This window comes from Benincasa hispida, chromosome 5 (assembly GCF_009727055.1).
Source record: "Benincasa hispida cultivar B227 chromosome 5, ASM972705v1, whole genome shotgun sequence".
In the NCBI taxonomy this organism is placed as follows: Eukaryota; Viridiplantae; Streptophyta; class Magnoliopsida; order Cucurbitales; family Cucurbitaceae; genus Benincasa; species Benincasa hispida.
The window spans coordinates 40036666-40056701 of NC_052353.1; the positions used below are offsets into that span (position 1 = coordinate 40036666).

General features: G+C 32.7%; 1 protein-coding gene across 1 annotated transcript; it reads right to left on the minus strand.

Annotated features, from left to right (window-relative positions):
* Nucleotides 1-16562: 16562 nt before the first annotated feature.
* LOC120078254 (gallate 1-beta-glucosyltransferase-like) lies at nt 16563-19557 on the minus strand. The gene is made up of 2 exons (XM_039032478.1): nt 18481-19557; nt 16563-17132 (listed from the first exon to the last, which is right to left on the minus strand). The coding sequence occupies exons 1-2, from the start codon at nt 19474-19476 to the stop codon at nt 16665-16667; spliced, it is 1464 nt and encodes a 487-aa protein (XP_038888406.1). The 5' UTR covers nt 19477-19557; the 3' UTR covers nt 16563-16664.
* Between the last annotated feature and the right edge of the window lie 479 nt (nt 19558-20036).

A 20036-nucleotide genomic window follows, 5' to 3' on the forward strand; every position in this document is an offset into this window, starting at 1 on the left:
TTATCTCAAAATGAATTTATTATAAATAAATATAATAACTAATTTATCATATTATAATTATAACAAATAGTTTTAATATCACATCATATGCAACATATAAACCATAGTTCTTTTTCTCCTTTATGGCATTTAATATAAATCATATTTATATTAATTCCTCCAATCGAATAATGTATCAAATACATCAAATCAATTATATCACATATAATGAATCAATTTCATTATATCATATATAATAAAATTTCCTCTAGTTAATTTGAACATTTCAAACTAACCCAAAACCTGATTCTCAACATGAATCCATTGAGCTACCAAGGGGACCTTGTGGACCTGTAGCTTGAAGCTCCAATAGTACGTGAATAATTGACTAAACTCTTTAATCACGATATCCACCATCCGTCAATTACCGGGCACTCCACTAAAGACCGACAACTGCACTCTTCGCACTACAGATATATTTCTGTGTTCATCAGATATAACCAATCAATAGTACGATGAATCTTCACAAATCGCTCGTAAGTACAGCTTGGCCAATTTTTCGTTTTACCCCTGTAGTTACATCTAACTTCTTAAATACCACTATTCCTCTAATGAACAACACATCATAGTCCCATTATGACTAAACCTCTCTAGGGCTAAGAGAAGGTGTGACACCACATTGTTCAAGCCCCGAAATCAGCCTTTAAGGGAGTAATTTATCTACTTATCCCCTGTTTTAGGGAAGGAGTGAATTTCGTCTTGTGTAGCTGAGTTCCCAGCTCCCCAATAAGATGAATCCCAAAGTGGTAGGTTTGAGTTGGCGATCTGGCCACTCATACCCATGCAAATCAAAGGACCGCCCTCATAGGTAGGAGTTCACAACTCACTCAGGATTAAGGTCATGTTACCTATGGTTATTCTAGTGAAATGAAAGTTTCTGTCATGAACGGCGTTATATGACGAGACTAAACATTCCGTAGTCCTGTCTTACATAAACTCCTTTGTATAGAGTATCCCCGCTTGCATGTCTAATACACGAATGATCAGGATCAGACCATTTATAGTACTTTACAACATTTGTAACACATATAAAGCTAGCTACACTCGTAGTGTCACCACGATAAGGTTTCCCTCCTTTATCCATATACTACAGACCATTTAGGTTATCACTTAAAGCACGATCCACTTGTATGTCTCCATATACATGCTTAAGTTACGATGATAACCAGAGATCTTAGGTTATTGGTTTATGGTTAATTCAACTAAAATATCTCATATTTAATAGACTGAAGTGAATAAAATATCTCATATTATATATCACAAAACTGTTTGTTCATATATGTGTTTACAAACTACAGGACCCTATGTGATTTAGGGCATCAATCCCAACAAGAAATATATCTAAAGTGGAGAGAGTGCAACTATTGGGTTTTAGTGGAGTGTCCTGATTGTTAACAAATGTTGGTTAATTGGGTTAATGAGATTTGCTGGTTAATCTCAGATTGTTGGAGCTCATGATCTGTAGGTCCATTAGGTTCCCTTGCTAGTTTGTATCGGATTAAACCTTAAAACAGTATATTGAGAGAATTTAAAATGTTCAAATTCAGTTTTAGGGAATTAAAGTATTGATTATATATGATATGATTAAAACATTTAATTACTGTATTAAACAAGTTAAAGAATTGAGAATATGTAAATTTGATTTAAATATTAATTAAATGAATAGGGATTCATGTTTGGAATAGGTGTTTTAATTTAATATTTGATATTAATTTAATTTAATTAATTAAATTGTTTAATTAACTATTTAAAATTTAAAATTGGATTTAAGAAATTCAATTTTAAAATCTAAATTCATTTTACATTTTATTTTTTGAAAATCAATATTAAAATAAAAATTGGATTTATGGAGAATTTTGTGGGAAAATCCCACATTCTCCAATATGATTTACACCTAATAATTCCACTTTTTATCCTTGTGTTGGTGTCAAATTTATATGCATTTAGAATGCATGTAATTCTCTTTAAATAAAAGAAAAGTTGATTTGGAAAATCTTCATGCAATTTGGTGAATTTTGAAGAAGATTTTGTTCTTTAACCTATATATACCAAAACTCTAAAATTTTCTTAAATTCCCTTCTATTCTCACACAATTTGGATCCCATAATCGTTCTAAATTTGAATCCATTGAGCTACCAAGGGGACCTTATGGACATGTAGCTTGAAACTTCAACAGGTATATGAATAACTGACTAAACTCTTTAGTCACAGGATCCACCATCCGTTAACTGCCGAGCATTCCACTAAAGAGCGACAGCTGCACTCTTCTTACTACAAATATATTTTGTGTCCATATCAACCAATCAACAGTGCGATAACCTTTCTTAGATCGCTCGTAAGTATAGCTTGACCAATATACCATTTTGCCCCTGTAGTTACATCTAACTCTTTAAGTACCACTGATCCCTCTAATGAACATAAGTCATACTCTATTATGGCTGAGTCATCTATTCCAAAGAGAGGCTGTGACCACTATGTTCAAGACCCGAAATCAGCCTTTAAGGGAACAATCTATCTATTTATCCCTACTTTGGTGAAGAAGTGAATTCCATCTTGTGTAACTGAGTTCCCAGCTCCCAGATCAGATAAATCCCCAAAAAAGTAGGCTTGTTGAGTTGGCAATTTGGTCACTCTCACCCATACTAATCAAAGGACCGCCCGCAAAGGCAGAAGTTTCCAAAACACTCAGGATTAAGGTCATGTTACCTATAGTCGTTTAGGTGAGATGTAAGACTCAAGTATCAGCGGCGTTATATAAAGAGACTAGTCATCTCGTGGTCCGATCTTATACAAACTCTTTGTGTAGGACACCCTTGCTCGCATGTCTCCACATGAATGGCCAGGATCAACCATCTGTAGTAGCTCACAACACTTGCAAACCTCTACAAAGCAGGTTGCATCCGTAGTGTCACCAGGATAGGGAATCCCTCCTTTAATCCTTATGCTACAGACCTTTTTAGGTTATCACTTAAGGCATGATCCACTTGTATATCTCATATACATGCTTAAGTTTTCATACAATAACTATGGAGCTTTGTTTATTGGATATGAGTAAATGCAAAATAAAATAACTCTTATTTTATTCATGACAATGTGTACAATTTACAAACTACGAGACTCCAGGAGAATTAGGACACCAATCCCAACAAATGTATGTGCAATCACATTGAGAAGTAGTAAAGAAATCTCTCCTACCCCTTCCACGCTAGTTGCTAACCCCATTCCATCTCCTGTCACAACTCAAGAAGAGGTAAGAAAAGAAAAAGAAAGTGAAACACAAGCATTGCCGCCAATTCCTTCAAGTCCTAAGGTAAAGACATCTCACTCTCCTTTTATTGATGCATGATTGAACACATGTTTTCTTTTAAAGAAAAGCAAACACTACAAGAAATAATGGTTACGATAGCTAATGAACAATGCTATAGTAAAACCTTTTATAGCCTTTTTCGAAGACCCTGACAAACCATGTTATTAAAAGTATGAGAGTTTTTATAGCATTTTTATAGAACTATAATGGACGCTATAGAAGATTATGATAAGCCATTGTTAGAAAAGAAAATAAAGATGAAAAAGGCAACAGAATGGTGGAAGAAAATAGAAGAAATGAGTCATTACTTTTCAATTGAGAATTTGTTTTCTCTCCACCAATCAAACCAAGCCAAGTATAATATTCCTTATTCTTTTGTATTATTATATAACCATATTGTAGGGCAATGAGTGTATAAAAGATAATAGGATTGTAGCTGTTATTGCATTGATTGAATACAAGAAGAAAAGAAGGAAGTCGAAAAGGCTCTCTCCAAAAACAAAATCTTTTGATCTTTAACTTGGTATCAGAGCAACCGTGGCCGACGCCACACTCACCGGAAGTTCCTCCACCGTCGAACCAGTGAAGTTTAGCACACCATTTCTAAATCAGCTCACCACCACGAAGCTAGAACGTAGCAATTTCATGTTGTGGAAGACGCTCGCGTTGCCCATCCTCCAAAGCTACAAGCTCGAAGGACACCTCTCAGGACAAATCTCTGCCCACCGATGTTTGTCCAAACTACCTCTGAAGCAACCTCGAGCTCCCAAACGATCGACGATGATAGAGTAAGCTCCTCAGTTGAACGATGTTTGAATCCTCCATATGAAGCATGACTGGCTGTTGATCAACTCCTGCTAGGATGGCTGTCCAACTCCATGGCTTCAGATGTTGCCGTTCAACTCATGGGGTACGAGAATGCAAAAGAACTGTGGGAGGCAATCCAAGAGCTGTTTGATGTTCAATCTCGAGCTGAAGAAGACTACCTAAGGTAAATGTTCCAATAGACAAGGAAAGGCAGTCAGAAAATGAGTGAGTATCTCAAGCTGATGAAGCTGCACTCCGATAACCTTGTGCAAACAGGCAGCCCTGTGTTGACAAGAGCACTAATCTCACAAGTTCTCCTTGGCCTTGATGAGGAATACAACCAGTAGTCGTGGGCATCCAAGGTAAACCAGGTATTTCTTGGTTAGATATGTAATCCAAACTTCTTTCTTATGAAAAATGATTGGAACACTAAAACTTTGTTAAAATGCATAGCTCCTTTGCCTAGCATCCTTCTGTCAATGTAGATTTCAATAGAAACAAAAATGGAGGAAGCCACATTTCAATCCTTCATTCAATGGAAATCGATAACAGGGCAACAACTCCAAAGGTAGCATTTCTAACCATAATCCATTCAATGGAGAAGGTGGCGGCCGAGGTCGAGGAAGAGGACGAAACAACAACTCAAACTGACCGACATGTCAAGTTTGTGGGAAGTACAATCACTCAGCCTTAGTATGCTATCATCGGTTTGATACAGAATACTCCCAAAATAATGGACAAGGCAGAGGAAATCATGGGTCGGTTAGCCCCAGTAACAATGCCTCAGCTGTGTCCACAGCCTCACAGACCTTCAACCCATTCATGGCCACACCAGAGACAATAGTTGATCTAAATTGGTACATCGACAGTGGCACTACAAATCATGTAACTTCTGATTATAACAAAATCAACAACCCAACCGATTATGGAGGTAATGAACTGGTCATTGTAGGTAATGGTGAAAAACTGCATATATCTCACACCGGTCAGTCATATTTATCTGATGGAAGAAATGAGTTTATACTAAATGATGTCCTATGTGTGCCTAATATTGCAAAGAATTTGATTAACATATCCAAGTTAGCTCATGACAATACTGTGATTGTTGAATTTCACACTGACTGTTGTGTCATTAAGGACAAGACTATGGGCAAAACACTGCTGAAAAGGGAGCTTGACAAAGGACTATACCGCCTACAAGGGACTGAAGTACTAAAAGACAACACAAAGAGAAGAGGGAATACTCTGTAAAAAAATAACAACCTGATTGCCCTAGTTCTATCAGGAATTAGGATAAATTTGGCTGAGTCAAGAGCTGTTTGGCATAGGAGATTAGGACATCCGTCGATTAAGACACTAGATTATATCATTAGAGAATGTAATTTACCTGTCAAATTTAATGAAGGAAATGAATTTTGTGATCCATGTCAATTAGGAAAAGCAAGTGCCCTACCATTTTCAATCTCAATCTCGAGCATCAAACAATTTTGACTTAATACATACAGATGTATGGGGACCAACTTCTATTGAATCTACTGATGGATACCGATACTACATACTGTTCTTGAATGATCACAGTAGATATGTGTGGATATACCCTATGAAACAGAAGAGTGAGACACTGTCGGCATTCAATCACTTTATACAATTAATCCAAACTCAATTCAAATCAGGGATCAAAATGCTTCAATCAGATAATGGTAAAGAGTATAATAGAATTCATCATCTTTGTGAGTCCAAAGGCATCTTAATTAGAAAATCATGGCCGTATACCTTTACATAAAATGGTAGGGCCGAGCACAAGCATCGACATATCGTCAAAACCGGCCTCACGCTACTTGCACAAGCATCCATGCCTCTGTCTTTTTGGTGGGAGGCATTCTCAACAGTAGCTTATCTAAAAAATGGAATGCCTACCACCGTGCTACAAGGTAAATCGCCCATCATTGTACTGTTTGGTTCTAACCTTGATTTTTTCAATCTCAGGACATTCAAATGTGCTTGCTTCCCTTATCTAAGGCCATACTACAATAAAAAAATTCCAATTAAACTCGGAGAAATGTGTGTATATTGGTCCCAGCTCACATCACAAAGGGTACAGATGCCTTAGTCCATCGGGCCGAATATACACCAACAGACATGTGAAGTTCAATGAGAATGACTTCCCCTTTGCATCCCCATCGTGTACCACAATCACTCATACGATAGACAAAACGATCCTAAACCTCCATCGTTTAGCACGATCGCCCAGATGACAGGCCAAAAGAAAGAAAAAACGATCGCTGAGTTATCATCACTAAGAACGATCGCCCAGACGATAGACAACACGATCGTTCAGCTTTCATTGTCTAAAATAATCGCCTAGGCGACAGACAATGCGATCGTTCAGCATCCATCGTCTAGAACGATTGCCTAGACGAAAGACAACACGATCGCTCAGTCTCCATCATGTAGAACGATTGCCCAGGCCAAAGACACAACGATCGCAAAGAGTCTATCACCTAGACAAATTGGTGAAAGCTCATCTCATAGAACGATCACCACAGCGAAGAACCCCACGATCGCTGACATTCCATCATCCAACACGATCTTCTAGGCGATAGCCCCTACCATAGTCGAGTCCTTAATCCCGAGCCTTCAACCCATACTCAATAACCTGCTTCAGTCACAATCATTCCTACAAATAAATCCTACACCACTACAAACCAAACATCCTCTCCAGACTATGCATCCTACCACAACCCAAATCTCTCCCTGATGGTGAGCCTACCCATCACTCACCGGTGCCACTGACTCAAACCAGCTCAGTACCCCATTATACCACATATATCACATCATACTAATAATCCAACCTCTACCATTTTACCAAAGCCTGCCATCTCCTCCCGCCCCTCACTTGTTCCCACTCACCGCATGATAACAAGAGCTAAAACTGGCATATTTAAACCCAAAGCCTGAATAATAAGCAAAAGTACTGATTGGTCTCAAACAGAGCCCAGTAGAATCATAGCTGCGCTTGCAACTCCTCAATGGAAGAAGGCAATGGATGAGGAATACTCGACTCTCATAAAGAACAAGACCTGGAAACTGGTTCCTCCATCTCCATCACACAATATAGTTGGAAATAAGTGGATATTTCGACTCAAGAGTAACATGGATGGCTCAATACAGAGATACAAGGCCTGACTAGTTGTGAAGGGCTTTCATCAACATCATGGAGTGGACTTCTTTGAGACATTCAACCCTGTCGTGAAATCTTCCATAATTCGAGTAGTAATCAGTGTTTCTATGTCACAAGGCTGAACTCTCAGGCAACTTGACTTCAACAATGCGTTCTTAAAAAGAAAATTTGCCAAGGATGTCTATATGTGCTAACCACCCGGGTATGTTAGCTCTCAATACCTGAAGCATGTCTACAAACTAGAAAAAGCTATCTATGGCCTAAAACAAGCACCACGAGCATGGAATATAGCTCTCAGCTCTGTCCTAACAAAATGAGGATTTCATCAGTCACGATCGAACATTTCCTTGTTCATCTACCGCACGATGGGCTCCATAATATTCCTACTTGTCTATGTCGACAACGTCATTATCACAGGTAACAATTCTCAATTAATAGAGCAACTCATTGAAACTCTTGATATTCAGTTTGCACTCAAGGACTTGGGACAGGTTGGTATTTCTTGGGAATACAATTTCACTATTTAGAATCTGGCCTACTGATCAACCAATCCAAAAATGTGGATGACCTACTGCACAAGCTACAGATGACTAATGTGAAACCAATGTCGATCCGGCCTACTGATCAACCAATCCAAGTATGTAGATGACCTACTGCACAAGCTACAGATGACTGATGTGAAACCAATTCCCTCACCAAGTGTGCAAGGCAGGAAACTATCGAAGACTGATGGACAACCCCTCTCTGAACTTTACATATATCGTAACACCATCGGCACCCTTTAGTACTTAACTCACACATGACCGGACATCACCTATGCTGTCAACCAGCTAAGTCAATTCCTTCAAACTCCAACTGATGTACACTGGTAGGCAACTAAGAGAGTCCTTCGCTACATCAGCGGCACAAAACACTATGACATTTACTTCCAACCAAGCCCGAACTTACATGTCTCTGCCTAGTCTGATGCTGATTGGGCGTCCAATCTCGATGACAGAAAATCAGTGGCTGCCTACTGTACCTTTGTAGGAAAGAACATTGTATCATGGTCCTCGATGAAGCAAACGGTCGTTGCACGGTCGAGTACAGAATCTGAATACAGGGCACTTGCTCATGCTACATCCGAAGTCCTCTGGCTTCAACAACTACTAGGTGAGATGGGATTACAGTCAAACACTCGACCGACCATATGGTGTGATAATCTAGGGGCAGGTGCCTTAGCTGTCAACCCGGTGTTTCACTCTAGAACTAAGCATGTAGAAATTGATCTTCATTTTGTCTAGGACCATGTTCTAAAAGGCAACATCCCCATTTGATATGTTCCTTTGGCAGACCAACTAGCTGATTGCCTAACCAAACCACTAAAAAACTCCCACTTCTATACATTGAGATCTAAACTGGGAGTACTTGAGTACCTCCAGTTTGAGGGGGGGTGTTAGAGAAGAAAATAAAGATGAAAAAGGCAAAGGAAAGGTGGAAGAAAATAGAAGAAATGAGTCCCTACTTTTCAGTTGAGAATTTGTTTTTTCTCCACCAATCAAACCAAGCCAAGTGTAATAGCCTTTATTCTTTTGTATTATTATGTAACCATATTGTAGGGCAATGAGTGTATAAAAGATAATAGGGCTGTAGCTACTATTGCATTGATTAAATACAAGAAGAAAAGAAGGAAATCGAAAAGGCTCTCTCCAAAAACAAAATCTCTTGATCTTCAACTGCTATGTTATCAACACTCTAGGTTCGTCTGGTCGGGTACGAGAGGACTTATGTGTAGGCATAGAGTGGGAATAGTGTTTGTTATCTCAGTCGTGAAGGGTGCAGTTGCAGTTCTTGTGGTAAGGATAGCGGTCGATCTTGGCGTCGTTGCCAACTATCCAATCGTGGTAGATAGATTTGAGTAAGGCTTCGTGGAGTAATCATGATCATGAAACCCTCCCTTTGAAGAAAGAGGGAAAGTAAAAGAGAAAAAGGGAGGGGATGAAGCTTTCCAAACTTTCCCACTCCCAAAGGCATGCATACACAAAATAAATAAATAAATAAGTTCTCTCTTCTTTCTTTTTTTTTTTTTTCATTTCTTTTCATATTTTGAAAAATAATATCCCAATTTTGTAGTGAAAATTTTGTTTTCAAGAACACAATTGTAAACTAAATATTGTACTAATTTAACGAAGAAACGTGTAATTGAGATATATAGTTTGGAAAAAACATAATTTATCAATTCTCATTGACAAATTTATATCACTCTATCCTTGAATCACCCCGGGATATAGATGAATCGTGTAAAAAAGTATTTAAGTTGAATGAATTAAAGATAATGTTTCAATATTTATAGTGAAAAACAACTCTATAACGATTTTGGTTTTTGAACTGATGCTTTTTTTTAATCATTTCTTTTATTACAATTTTCAATTGTTTTGAAGAAATATGAATTCTTAGTTTAATTTTCAAAACAAAACGAAAATAATATTTTGACCAACTATTTAGTTTTTAAAAAGCGCTTTGTGTAAAAAAGCATTTAAGTTGAATAAATTAAAGATAATATTTCAACATTTATAGTGAAAAACAACTATATAACGATTTTGTTTTTAGAGATGATGCTTGTTTTTTCATCATTTCTTTTATTATAATTTTCAATTTTTTTAAAGAAATATTGAATTCTTAGTTTAATTTTCAAAACAAAACGAAAACAATATTTTGACCAACTATTTAGTTTTTAAAAAGCGCTTCTTTTCTCACAGTTTTGTATCATGTTTTCATCTTTTTTAAGTTAATATTTGAATTTTTAAATAAATTCCAAAAATAAAAAGAAAATTTAAACTACTATTTTTAATTAAAAAAAAATTAAATTTTTTGACCTGATTTTGAAATATTCCTAAAATAATGGATAATAAAATGAAACAAAAAAATTCATGAAGTGAAAGTAGTATTTTCTTTTTTCAAAAACTAAAACTGAAAAGAACATAATTATCAAATTGTGCCTAAATAGTAGAGTGGGTAATATAATTAGTTTTCATGTATTTTGATTGAAAACAAATTGTTAACAAAGTAATACACATAGAAGATATCCTTTCGAAAAACCAAAAACAAAAAAGAAAAGCACATAGAAGATGTTCAAACGTTAATCCTATGTCCAAATGTAGACAATTTTATTTGTCCAAGACCGTCTCTATACGAAACACCTTTTTGGAGGCATTTAGGATTAAAAGTTAGATTTGTACACTCCTATCTTTATATATATATGAGCCAAATTTAAATGATAAATACATCCATTATTATCAAAAAAAAAATTAATGGTTTGACTCTCTCTTTTAAACTAAAAAAATAAAAGGAAAAATTGCAAATATCGATATTAGACCTAAAATATAGCATATATAACATAATGTAAAAAGTATTACAAATATAACTAAATTTAGATAGTCTATCAGTGATAGACCATATTATTGGTAGGAGTCTATCAGTGAGAGACCATATTACTGGTAAGAAGAGTCTATCGCTGATCGACTTGGCTACATTTGCATTTTTTAAAATGATATTATACACTTGGTTATTATTTCTAAAAACACTATCAATTGTAATTACTTAAAATAAAATAAACTAAATAGAAAAATTTTGGTTCATTTTTCTATATATGAAAACAACCCAATATTAAATCTCATTAATACAAAACCTCAAAACTTCTAAAATCCACATTTTGGGTAATGTATTTACTTCAATAAATCACAAAATTACAAATAACAATCTAAGAAACTTTTGAGATAATAATTGATGTATAACAACACAATTAAATCAAGTAGAATAATTAAAAATAAACATATGAGAAAGATTAGGGGTTAGTTTCATCAATTAGACTAATAACTAACTGACTAATTAAACAACCTAAGACTAACGTGCAAATATTCCACTAGTTAAAATGGTAAAATTTAAAAATGAATTATTTAGAGACTAACATGCAAATATTCCACTAGTTAACATGCAAATCATGTCATGTGAATGATAGGTTTTTAGATAACAAGATACTTTTAATCTTTTTCTTTCTAACGTGAATTAGAGATTTTTTATTTTTGGTTTTTATTTATTTTTATTTTTTATTTTTGGAAAAATCTAAATGATGTGAATGGTAGGTATTTCAAGATAACATGTTATTTTTTAATCTTCTTTCCTTTTTTTAGAAAAATTCTTCTTTTAAAGTGAATTAGATATAAAAATATACTTTATTTTTTCTTAAAATCTACCTTCATTTAATATGATGGTATATTTTTTTATAACATAAATTTCTTATTATTTTTTAAGGTAAATTTTGAGATAAAATGTGATTTTTTAATTTTTTTTATTGAATTAGAGATAAAATATGATTTTAGTTTTGAAATCTACTATTGAATGATAAGTTTTTAGATATCATGAGATTTTTTAATTTTTTATCTTTTAATTTAAATTAGAGATAAAATATAATTTTTAAAACATTTTAAAATGTGAGTTACGGATAAAATCTTTTTTTTTTTTTTTGGAAAATTTACTATCATGTCACTGATAGATTTTTAGATAACATCATTTTCTTAAATGTGAATTAGAGGTAGAATGTGATTTACTTAAAATCTTTTTTCTTTCAACACGAATTATAAGTTGTGATTTTTATTATTAACTTTCTATTTTTCTTTAAAAATCTACTATCATTTAATGTGAATGGTAAATTTATAGATAACATGACCTTTTTTGTCTTTTTTTTTTTTTTTTTTTTTTTTTTTTTTTTTTTTTTTTTTTTTGTGAACGTGGAATAGAGATAAAGTTTGATTTCTTTAGAAAGCTATTACACCATTTAATGTAAATGGTAGGTTTTTAGATAATATGATATTTTTATTTTTATTTTTTTAACGAGAATTAAAGATAAAATGTAATTTTTCTGTTTGAAAATATACTATCGTTTAACGTGAATGGTAGGTTAATAGACAAAGTGAGAGTTTTTTTTTTTTTTTTTTTTTCTTTTTCTTTTAATGTTAATTAGTGATAAAGTGTGATTTTGTTTTTTATTTTTATTATTTTTTTAAAAAATCTACTATCATTTAATCTGAACAATAGATTTTTAGATAATTTGAGATTTGTTTTTAATGTTAACATGAATTGGAGATAAAATATGATTTTTTTTTTTAAAAATATATAAATCATTTAACGTAAATGGTTGGGTTTAGATAAGATTATATTTTTTTTCTTTTAGTTTTTTCTTCTTCTTTTAACATGAATTGGAGAAAAAAGTATAATTTGTTGTTCTCAAAATCTACTATAACTTCATGTGAATGGTTGATAGCTTTTAGATAACATTAATTATTTATTATTATTATTTTTTTTATGTGAATTAAAGAAAAAATGTGATTTTTTTCTTTAATGTGAATTAGAGATAAGATGTAATTATATTTTTTTTTTGAAAATCTACTATAACTTAATGTGAATGATAGTTTTTTAAATAACATGAGATTTTTTTTTTCTAATTTTTTCTTTTAATGTGAATTGGAGATCAAATGTGATGTTTTTAAATTAGGTTTTCTTTTAATGTGAATTAGAGATAAATGTGATTTTTTTTAAAAAAAATTTGTCTTGTTTTAATGTGAGTTAAGAGATAAATGGTAGGTTTAGATAACATGAGATTTACTTTTTTTTTTTTTTGCCCTCTTAATCTAGATTAGAGAGAAAACGTGTTTTTTTTTTTTTTTTTTTTAATAGAAATCTACTATCATTTAGTTTGAATGGTAGCCTTTTCGATAACATGAGAATTTTTTAATTGTTTATCTTTTAAGATGAATTAGAGATAAATGTGATTTTTTTAATTTTTCTTTCATGGAATATAGATAAATTGTGGTTTTATAATTTTTTTCTATTAACGTGAATTAGAGATAAAATATAATATATATAATTTTAAAAAAATTCCTTTGAAGTGGATGCCAAAAAAATAGGTGTGTTTATTGATTTAACATGTTCTAGATTGTGGCTACGACTTTCTCCTTGGGACCTCGACGGCTAATGCAAGCATCGATCTAGTTTCATTTCATACACTGCCCTCCCCTTCATATCTATTGATCGTTATCCATTTTTCACGGTGAGACCTGGGAAGGTAACCCAATTGAGACTCAGAGGATCCATGCCGGTTGTTGAAACGACGTGAGCTGGACCTCGATTTAGAAAGATGAAGGGCCAAAAGTTATATACAAAGTGCTCCCACCATGGACTAATAGTTTCGAAAGTTGACGGCTCATCTACCTATCAGATATGAAATTACCTAAAATATCCCTTTGACCATCAACTAAAAAGGGCAAAAGGGAAAATCAAAAGTTTATCACCCATCCACCCTTTTAGATGTTAAAGATGTACACGGATATAAGAATATTTAAAGGAAAAATAGCAAAGCAATAAATATCTTTTTAAAAAATTTGAAAAAAAATAAGAATGGTTTCATATTTAGCATATATAATTATTTATGGTTAGTTATAATTTTGACTCAATATACTATATAAATATCGTTATTATTACCCTATTTAGTCTTGGTATTTCGATATAATTCATTCTGAACCTTTCAGGATATGTTGTAGTATGTTTGATTTTAATTTTATTTGCATTTAACTTTATTCTAATCTAACTATAGTTTGTTATCTTACTTGTACGACCGAAATTGATTGCACAATTCCTCCAATAATTAGCTTCATGTTCATTAGTTTTAAGTTCAAAGTCTACTTTCATCCAAATTTTATATAATTGTTGGGAACAATTTGCGATTTATCGAGTGCTATTTATTGTTATGTATTTTTTTTTACATGTGCATAGACATTTTTGTAGATATTATTATTTCATTTTTAAGTAGCAAATTAGACTTAGCCATAAAAATCAACCATAAAAAATGTGCACAAAAAAAAGCATCATTCGTTGTATTCGTGTAAAATGTAAAAAATCAAACGTTTGCATAAAAATAGAAAAAACATAAAAATTGGATTTTATATTTCACAAATGGAAAAAAAAAAAGAAAAGAAAAAGAATTTTTTTAGTTAATATTTGTGGTTGAGTGAAAATTTATTGAGGGTTAAAAATTGAGGATTAGGGGTTAGAGAAAATGTTCATTTATTGGAATATGACATGTCTTTGGGATAGATAAAATTATTATGCAACAGAGTGTTCAAGTTATGTGGTAAAAATATGTCACATTTTCCAAGAAGAAAAAAACAAAAAGTTGTTCAATTTTTAAACTTCTTCAGTATTCATGATTGAGAGTTAAGTAGTTTAGAAAAGTTTTCATTTGTTTGGTGTTTGGGAATGAGAAAAAATATATGTTATGAAACTGAGTGTTCAAAAAATGAATTCAAATTTTGCATTTAGTATATGTCTACTTTGTAAGAATTTACTATGTTTTAAAAATGAAAAAAAATAATAAATCACTTTTTAGTGTTAAAAATTTTAGAAAATATGTGTAGTTGGAAATTTAAAAGAGCAGTAAAAAATTCAAAACAAAATTAATTTTATTTAGAAACACTTTACCAGATACCCAAATTCAATCCAACTCAATTCTGCACCAAAATACAGACTTTCTGACTTAACTCAGTTCAATTCAGTACCTAAACACAGACAATCTAAGTTCACAAATAATCTAATTTTCTAGATAATTATTATCAATTCAACTCAACCGTATATGTCAAATGTCTCTTTCAAATTAAAAAAATAGAAATAATAATTTTTCGTTTAGAAATTACTCATTGTAAAGGGTAATTATAAATTATATATACCATTTGTGGGAAGGAATTTGGCATTGGAGTTGTTAATGTGTCATATCATCATCTTGCTGTTTTTTATTTCCATTAGATTTGTCTAATGCGTTTTTGCTTTGATGCCTTTGGTTTCCCCACCATATTTTTCGATACCAACAAAGCTTCGTTTTTAGGCCAATAATAAACATTTCCATTTGCTATCTTTGGCCAGACTAATCAATTATACGATCCCAATAACTTTATTGTAGTCTATTTTAAATGTGTATTAACATTTTTTTTTCAAGAAATAGTGTGATAGAAATCTTATAGAAGCTCATTGATTTGGAAGGGATGAAGAAAAGAACAAGTTTGAACGAAACAATATACAACATGATTAAATCACCATCACAAACCTCAACAAATTTACCTTTAAGAAATGTACATAATTAGAATCTTTAGATATCGTAAATTATAGATGTACGAAATAACATAGGTTTGTTATCTTTAGATAACTATGTTTGTTTTGTAGAAATATTTTTGCAAATATCCTGGAATACTCTGATAGTTGTGTTTGTTTCACAGGATATATATGGAGATGTCTTATTTTAAGAATGTTTTATTTTATTTCTTTGTAATATATTCAAATTTCTTGCCATAATCTTTTTTATTTTTTATTTTTTATTTTTAATTTTAGTTTCTAACTTTTATTATTATTTTCTTTTTCCCAAAGGTCAAACCAAATTTATAATTTTCTTGTAATATATTCCAATTTTAGTTTCTTATATAAAGTTATTTTTATATGTTAGATGATATATAATTAAAATTATCTTTACTCACGAGTTTAAGTTTTTTGGTCAAACAGTAATTTAAGATAGTATCCGAGCATGTTGGTTTAGTGTTATTTCCTCAATTAATGTTGATCTCCACTTGTTGGGTCTTATATATTTCAAGTCCACAAGTGAGAGGAGCGTTAGATGATATAATTAAATTTACCTAAATTTATATGTTCACACATTCGCTTAAACTGTTAGGTCTTTTAGTGTTGAATGACATAATTAAATTTATCTAAATTTATCTTCATCCATTAACTTAAGTTTTTGGGTTAATTAATGATTTAAAATGTGATAAGAGCAGATGGTCCAGGGAGGTCCTCTATTCAAGCCTTACAATCTCGTTTTCTACTCAATTAATATTTATTTCCACTTGTTTGGCTCTTCTACATATTTCAACATCCACAAGTGAAATTTATCCTCACTTATGAGTGTAAGCTTTTGGATCAATTGACGATTTTAGATTATATAAATAACATTTAAAAAGAAACAAAAATTTATATATATTAGTGAAATAGCCAAACCCTAATTCTCTAAAAATACATTGTTCTTTACTATTGATATAGTCACCGCTATATATTTTGAACTTAAAGAGAAACTCCTTTTTAACTTATATACATACATTTTGTTAGGATATTATTTTTATAAAGTTACATTTAGTTTAAGAATATACTCTCGACTAAAAGATCAAAAGTTTAATTCTATCACACCAATCCATGTTTTTAAACTAAAAACAAGAAGACAATAAGAGAAAAAAAATGATGATGAAAGAGAGAAAGTTTCTAGGTAGTAGAGGGACAAACTTGGAGATTCCGACAACAACCAAGAGACCGTTTCCTTATCTCATCAATAAAGTATTTGATATTTCTGTTGGAGGACCCACCCTCAGCCACCGCCTTCTCCGCCGCTATTTTCCGCTCCAAGGCTTTCTTTCTTATCTCCACCGCCTTGGGTCCTTCCATGGCTTCTTTAAGGCAATTCTTGATCTCATCTCTTTTGATTAGCCTGTCTTCTCCAGCACCACGAGAAAGGCGGAGACCAACGCCGAAGACATCAACAAGAAACTTGGCGTTGGTGAGCTGATCTCCCCACTGAGGAAATGCCACCACTGGCACGCCGGAGCTGATCGACTCCACCGACGAGTTCCAACCGCAGTGTGTCATGAAACATGCGACTGATGGGTGTGAGAGTACTTGTTCTTGTGGACTCCATTGAACCACCTTCCCTCTCTCGCCGGCCTTTTCCTTAACCTATAAGAGAAGAAAGAATCTGAGTTAAGAAAAAAAAGTTGAATTTATGATAATCTATTGGTCTAATTTTTGTTGGTTTTCCTTTTTGTTATTAGGGTGATCTAAGATTTTAATTTCTGTTAGGTCACATTTTTAATAATTATTTATTTTGTGTAACAAATTAGTATTATTGTTATGAATAATTGAAAAAAAAAACATTTTAACATTTTTTATTGTAAATTTAATACAAAAATTAGAGTTATTATATTTTGAAATTAAATTTAATATAAAATAAAATGAATAACACTATATATATATATATATATATATATATATATATATATATATATATATATATATATATACACTAAAAAACAAATTAAATATCTGGTTTTGCCCCCGTACCTAGTTAAATCAGAGATTTTCCACCCAGTAGACTAGGTCGAGAACCTGTACGTATAAATTTTTTTGCCATTCCTAAACATGTATTATCAAACTCAAGACCTAAACTGTAATCCTCTTAGCTCACAATGTTGTCAAGAAAGAAATTATATCTCGAGGAATATCACTACATTTTATGCATCCAACTCTAAATTCACAAAATAATATATATATATATATATATATATATATATATATATATATTTTAAGACAAAAATAAGGAGAATTTAGAACTAGGACAACTAGATAAAATCCACAAAGAGATGTAAGAAAATTTCTAGTACAATAAGAGTATATACTTTATTTGTTCATATTAGAAATTTCAGTATTTTTCTTATTATAGTAAAAGCTATACTATTTTTAAAAGTACGTTGAAGTGGCAATCAATAAGTGAAGGGTAGAATGAAAAGTTTTCTATGCTCACATGAAAAATGTTTCAAGAGATGAGTATAGCCTAAGATGCATGTAACTATTTTTTTTCTTTTGCTAATTCTTATAAATAGAAAAATCTAAAAATATTTACATTTTATAGTAAAAAGTTAAAAAATGTTTTGTTGTGTTGGAATTTTTTGCTATAGAGTGTAAATATTTTAAATATTTTTTATATTTAAAAAGGCCCATTTTTTTAAAAAGAAAAAAGGCGAAATTATAACAAATATTGTTGAGCTTTGTCATTTGTTTAAAAAATATCCCTATATTTTTAAAAGTTGGCATATTACTTGAACTTCCATACACATTTCAAAATTAACAGAAAATACAAATCCTTTAGATATTTGAACAAAAATCGAGATTTAGATTTGTCTGACAACGACCTAAAAACAATGTAATAATCTAAATTTTCAGGTTATAGGTCAAAGACAAAGTTGAAGGACGGCTTTTATGATTTATCAAAAAAAAGAAAAAAGAAGAAAAAAGGAAAATTACAAACCTCATTAGGAAGGACATGGCGCTTGCCCCCAAGACTTGAAACAGGCGGTTTCAAGACCCACAAGAAGGAAAACCCAGAATTTACAAGTCCATAAGCAATCTCATCTACCTGTTCTTGTTTCAGATAAACAACACTCCCAAACGACACATAAACCACTGACCCTTTTGGCTTTGAGTCTAACCACTCCATACATTCATCAGTTCTCAAACAATCCCCCGAGATCCTCGTTTTAATTTCACTACAATGTTTGAACAATGGCCCCACCGCCTTAATCGGAAAATTTTTCGACATAAAGTCCACCACCTCGCTCTCGAGCTCCTCAAATGTATCGATTAATATACAAAAGGGCTTCGAGAGGCTCAAAAACTGCCCCAAAATGGCTTTCCCAATGGCATGAAGAGAGTTGTTTGGAAGCAAGAAGCTTGGAATTTCGTCGTGCTTTAGAAGAGGCAAAGAAGGAATTTGAACGTCGAGATTTGGTTGGGTTTCAGAAGGGAAAGGGATTGAGCCATTAAAATGGTGGTAATAAATGGAAAAAACGGCGCATGATTGGACCCAAAAGACAGCGGAGGCGATTCCGAGTTGGTCGGCCACGTCACACACCCAAGGCACAAAAGGGTTTCCAATAACACAGGAGACGGCTGGTCGGTTTTCTTTGGTTTGGTTTTTCAAGATGTGGAGTAGAGAAATCGAACCTAGACTCTGGAGCTGCGGCATGTATTGGTCGAAGGAGAGGGAGGTAGAAGGGGCGGACTCGTTGGTGCGGCCATCGTCGAAGAATTCGAAGCGGAGAAAGCCGTGACCGAGAGGGGTCGGTGTGTCGGAGATGCTGCCAGCCTTCTTCATGTCGCGGCCGAGGTAGGCTGTGGTGGAAAACGTGACAAGGAGGCCGGAGGCGGCGAGTTTTTTGCCAAAGCGAAGCATGGGGTTTATGTGGCCTTGGCCAGGGAAGCTGACGAGGAAGACATGGGGGAGGGAATCCATGGTGGAAGTCATTGGTTGTGTCTGTTTTAGGATTTTTGGTTTGCTGAGGTTTGAGGAAGATGGGATAGAGTTTTGTATGCTGGATGGGTTGGATTGAAAATTGTTTGCATTTTCATATTTTGAATAAGACAATTTTTTTAAAAAAATAATATTTGAATGTATTTTAAGATGTACACATTTCTATGTTTTTCCCTCCAATCACTCATACTAAAAAATAATTATTTTTTTAAATAAATAAGAATAATTTGTCATTTGTCACATTATTGATAGGATAATTTAATAAGATATTTCCGGACCTAAGTATTTTTCTTTGAAGTAGACAAACTCAATTTCTTTTAATAGATTATTATGTGATCCAACGTTTAAAACGTTGGCATGAGTGAAATGTGAGAGACAGAATTTATGGAAAGTTGATAAAAATAATCTCTATCATCCAGGGTTTAAAGGCGTTGATATCAATGAAACGTGAGAGATAGAATTTATGGAAAGTTGGTAAAAATAATTTATAAAATGTGGATGTCAATTATTTTTAATTTTATAAAATATCAATGTGTGTCGATGAATATTTTTCA

Coding starts and splice junctions, on each gene's coding strand:
- LOC120078254 (XM_039032478.1), bottom strand. CDS start 19,476: ATGACTTCCACCATGGATTCCCTCCCCCATGTCTTCCTCGTCAGCTTC. Junction 17,133..18,480: donor GCCATGTCCTTCCTAATGAG/GTTTGTAATTTT, acceptor CTTCTCTTATAG/GTTAAGGAAAAGGCCGGCGA.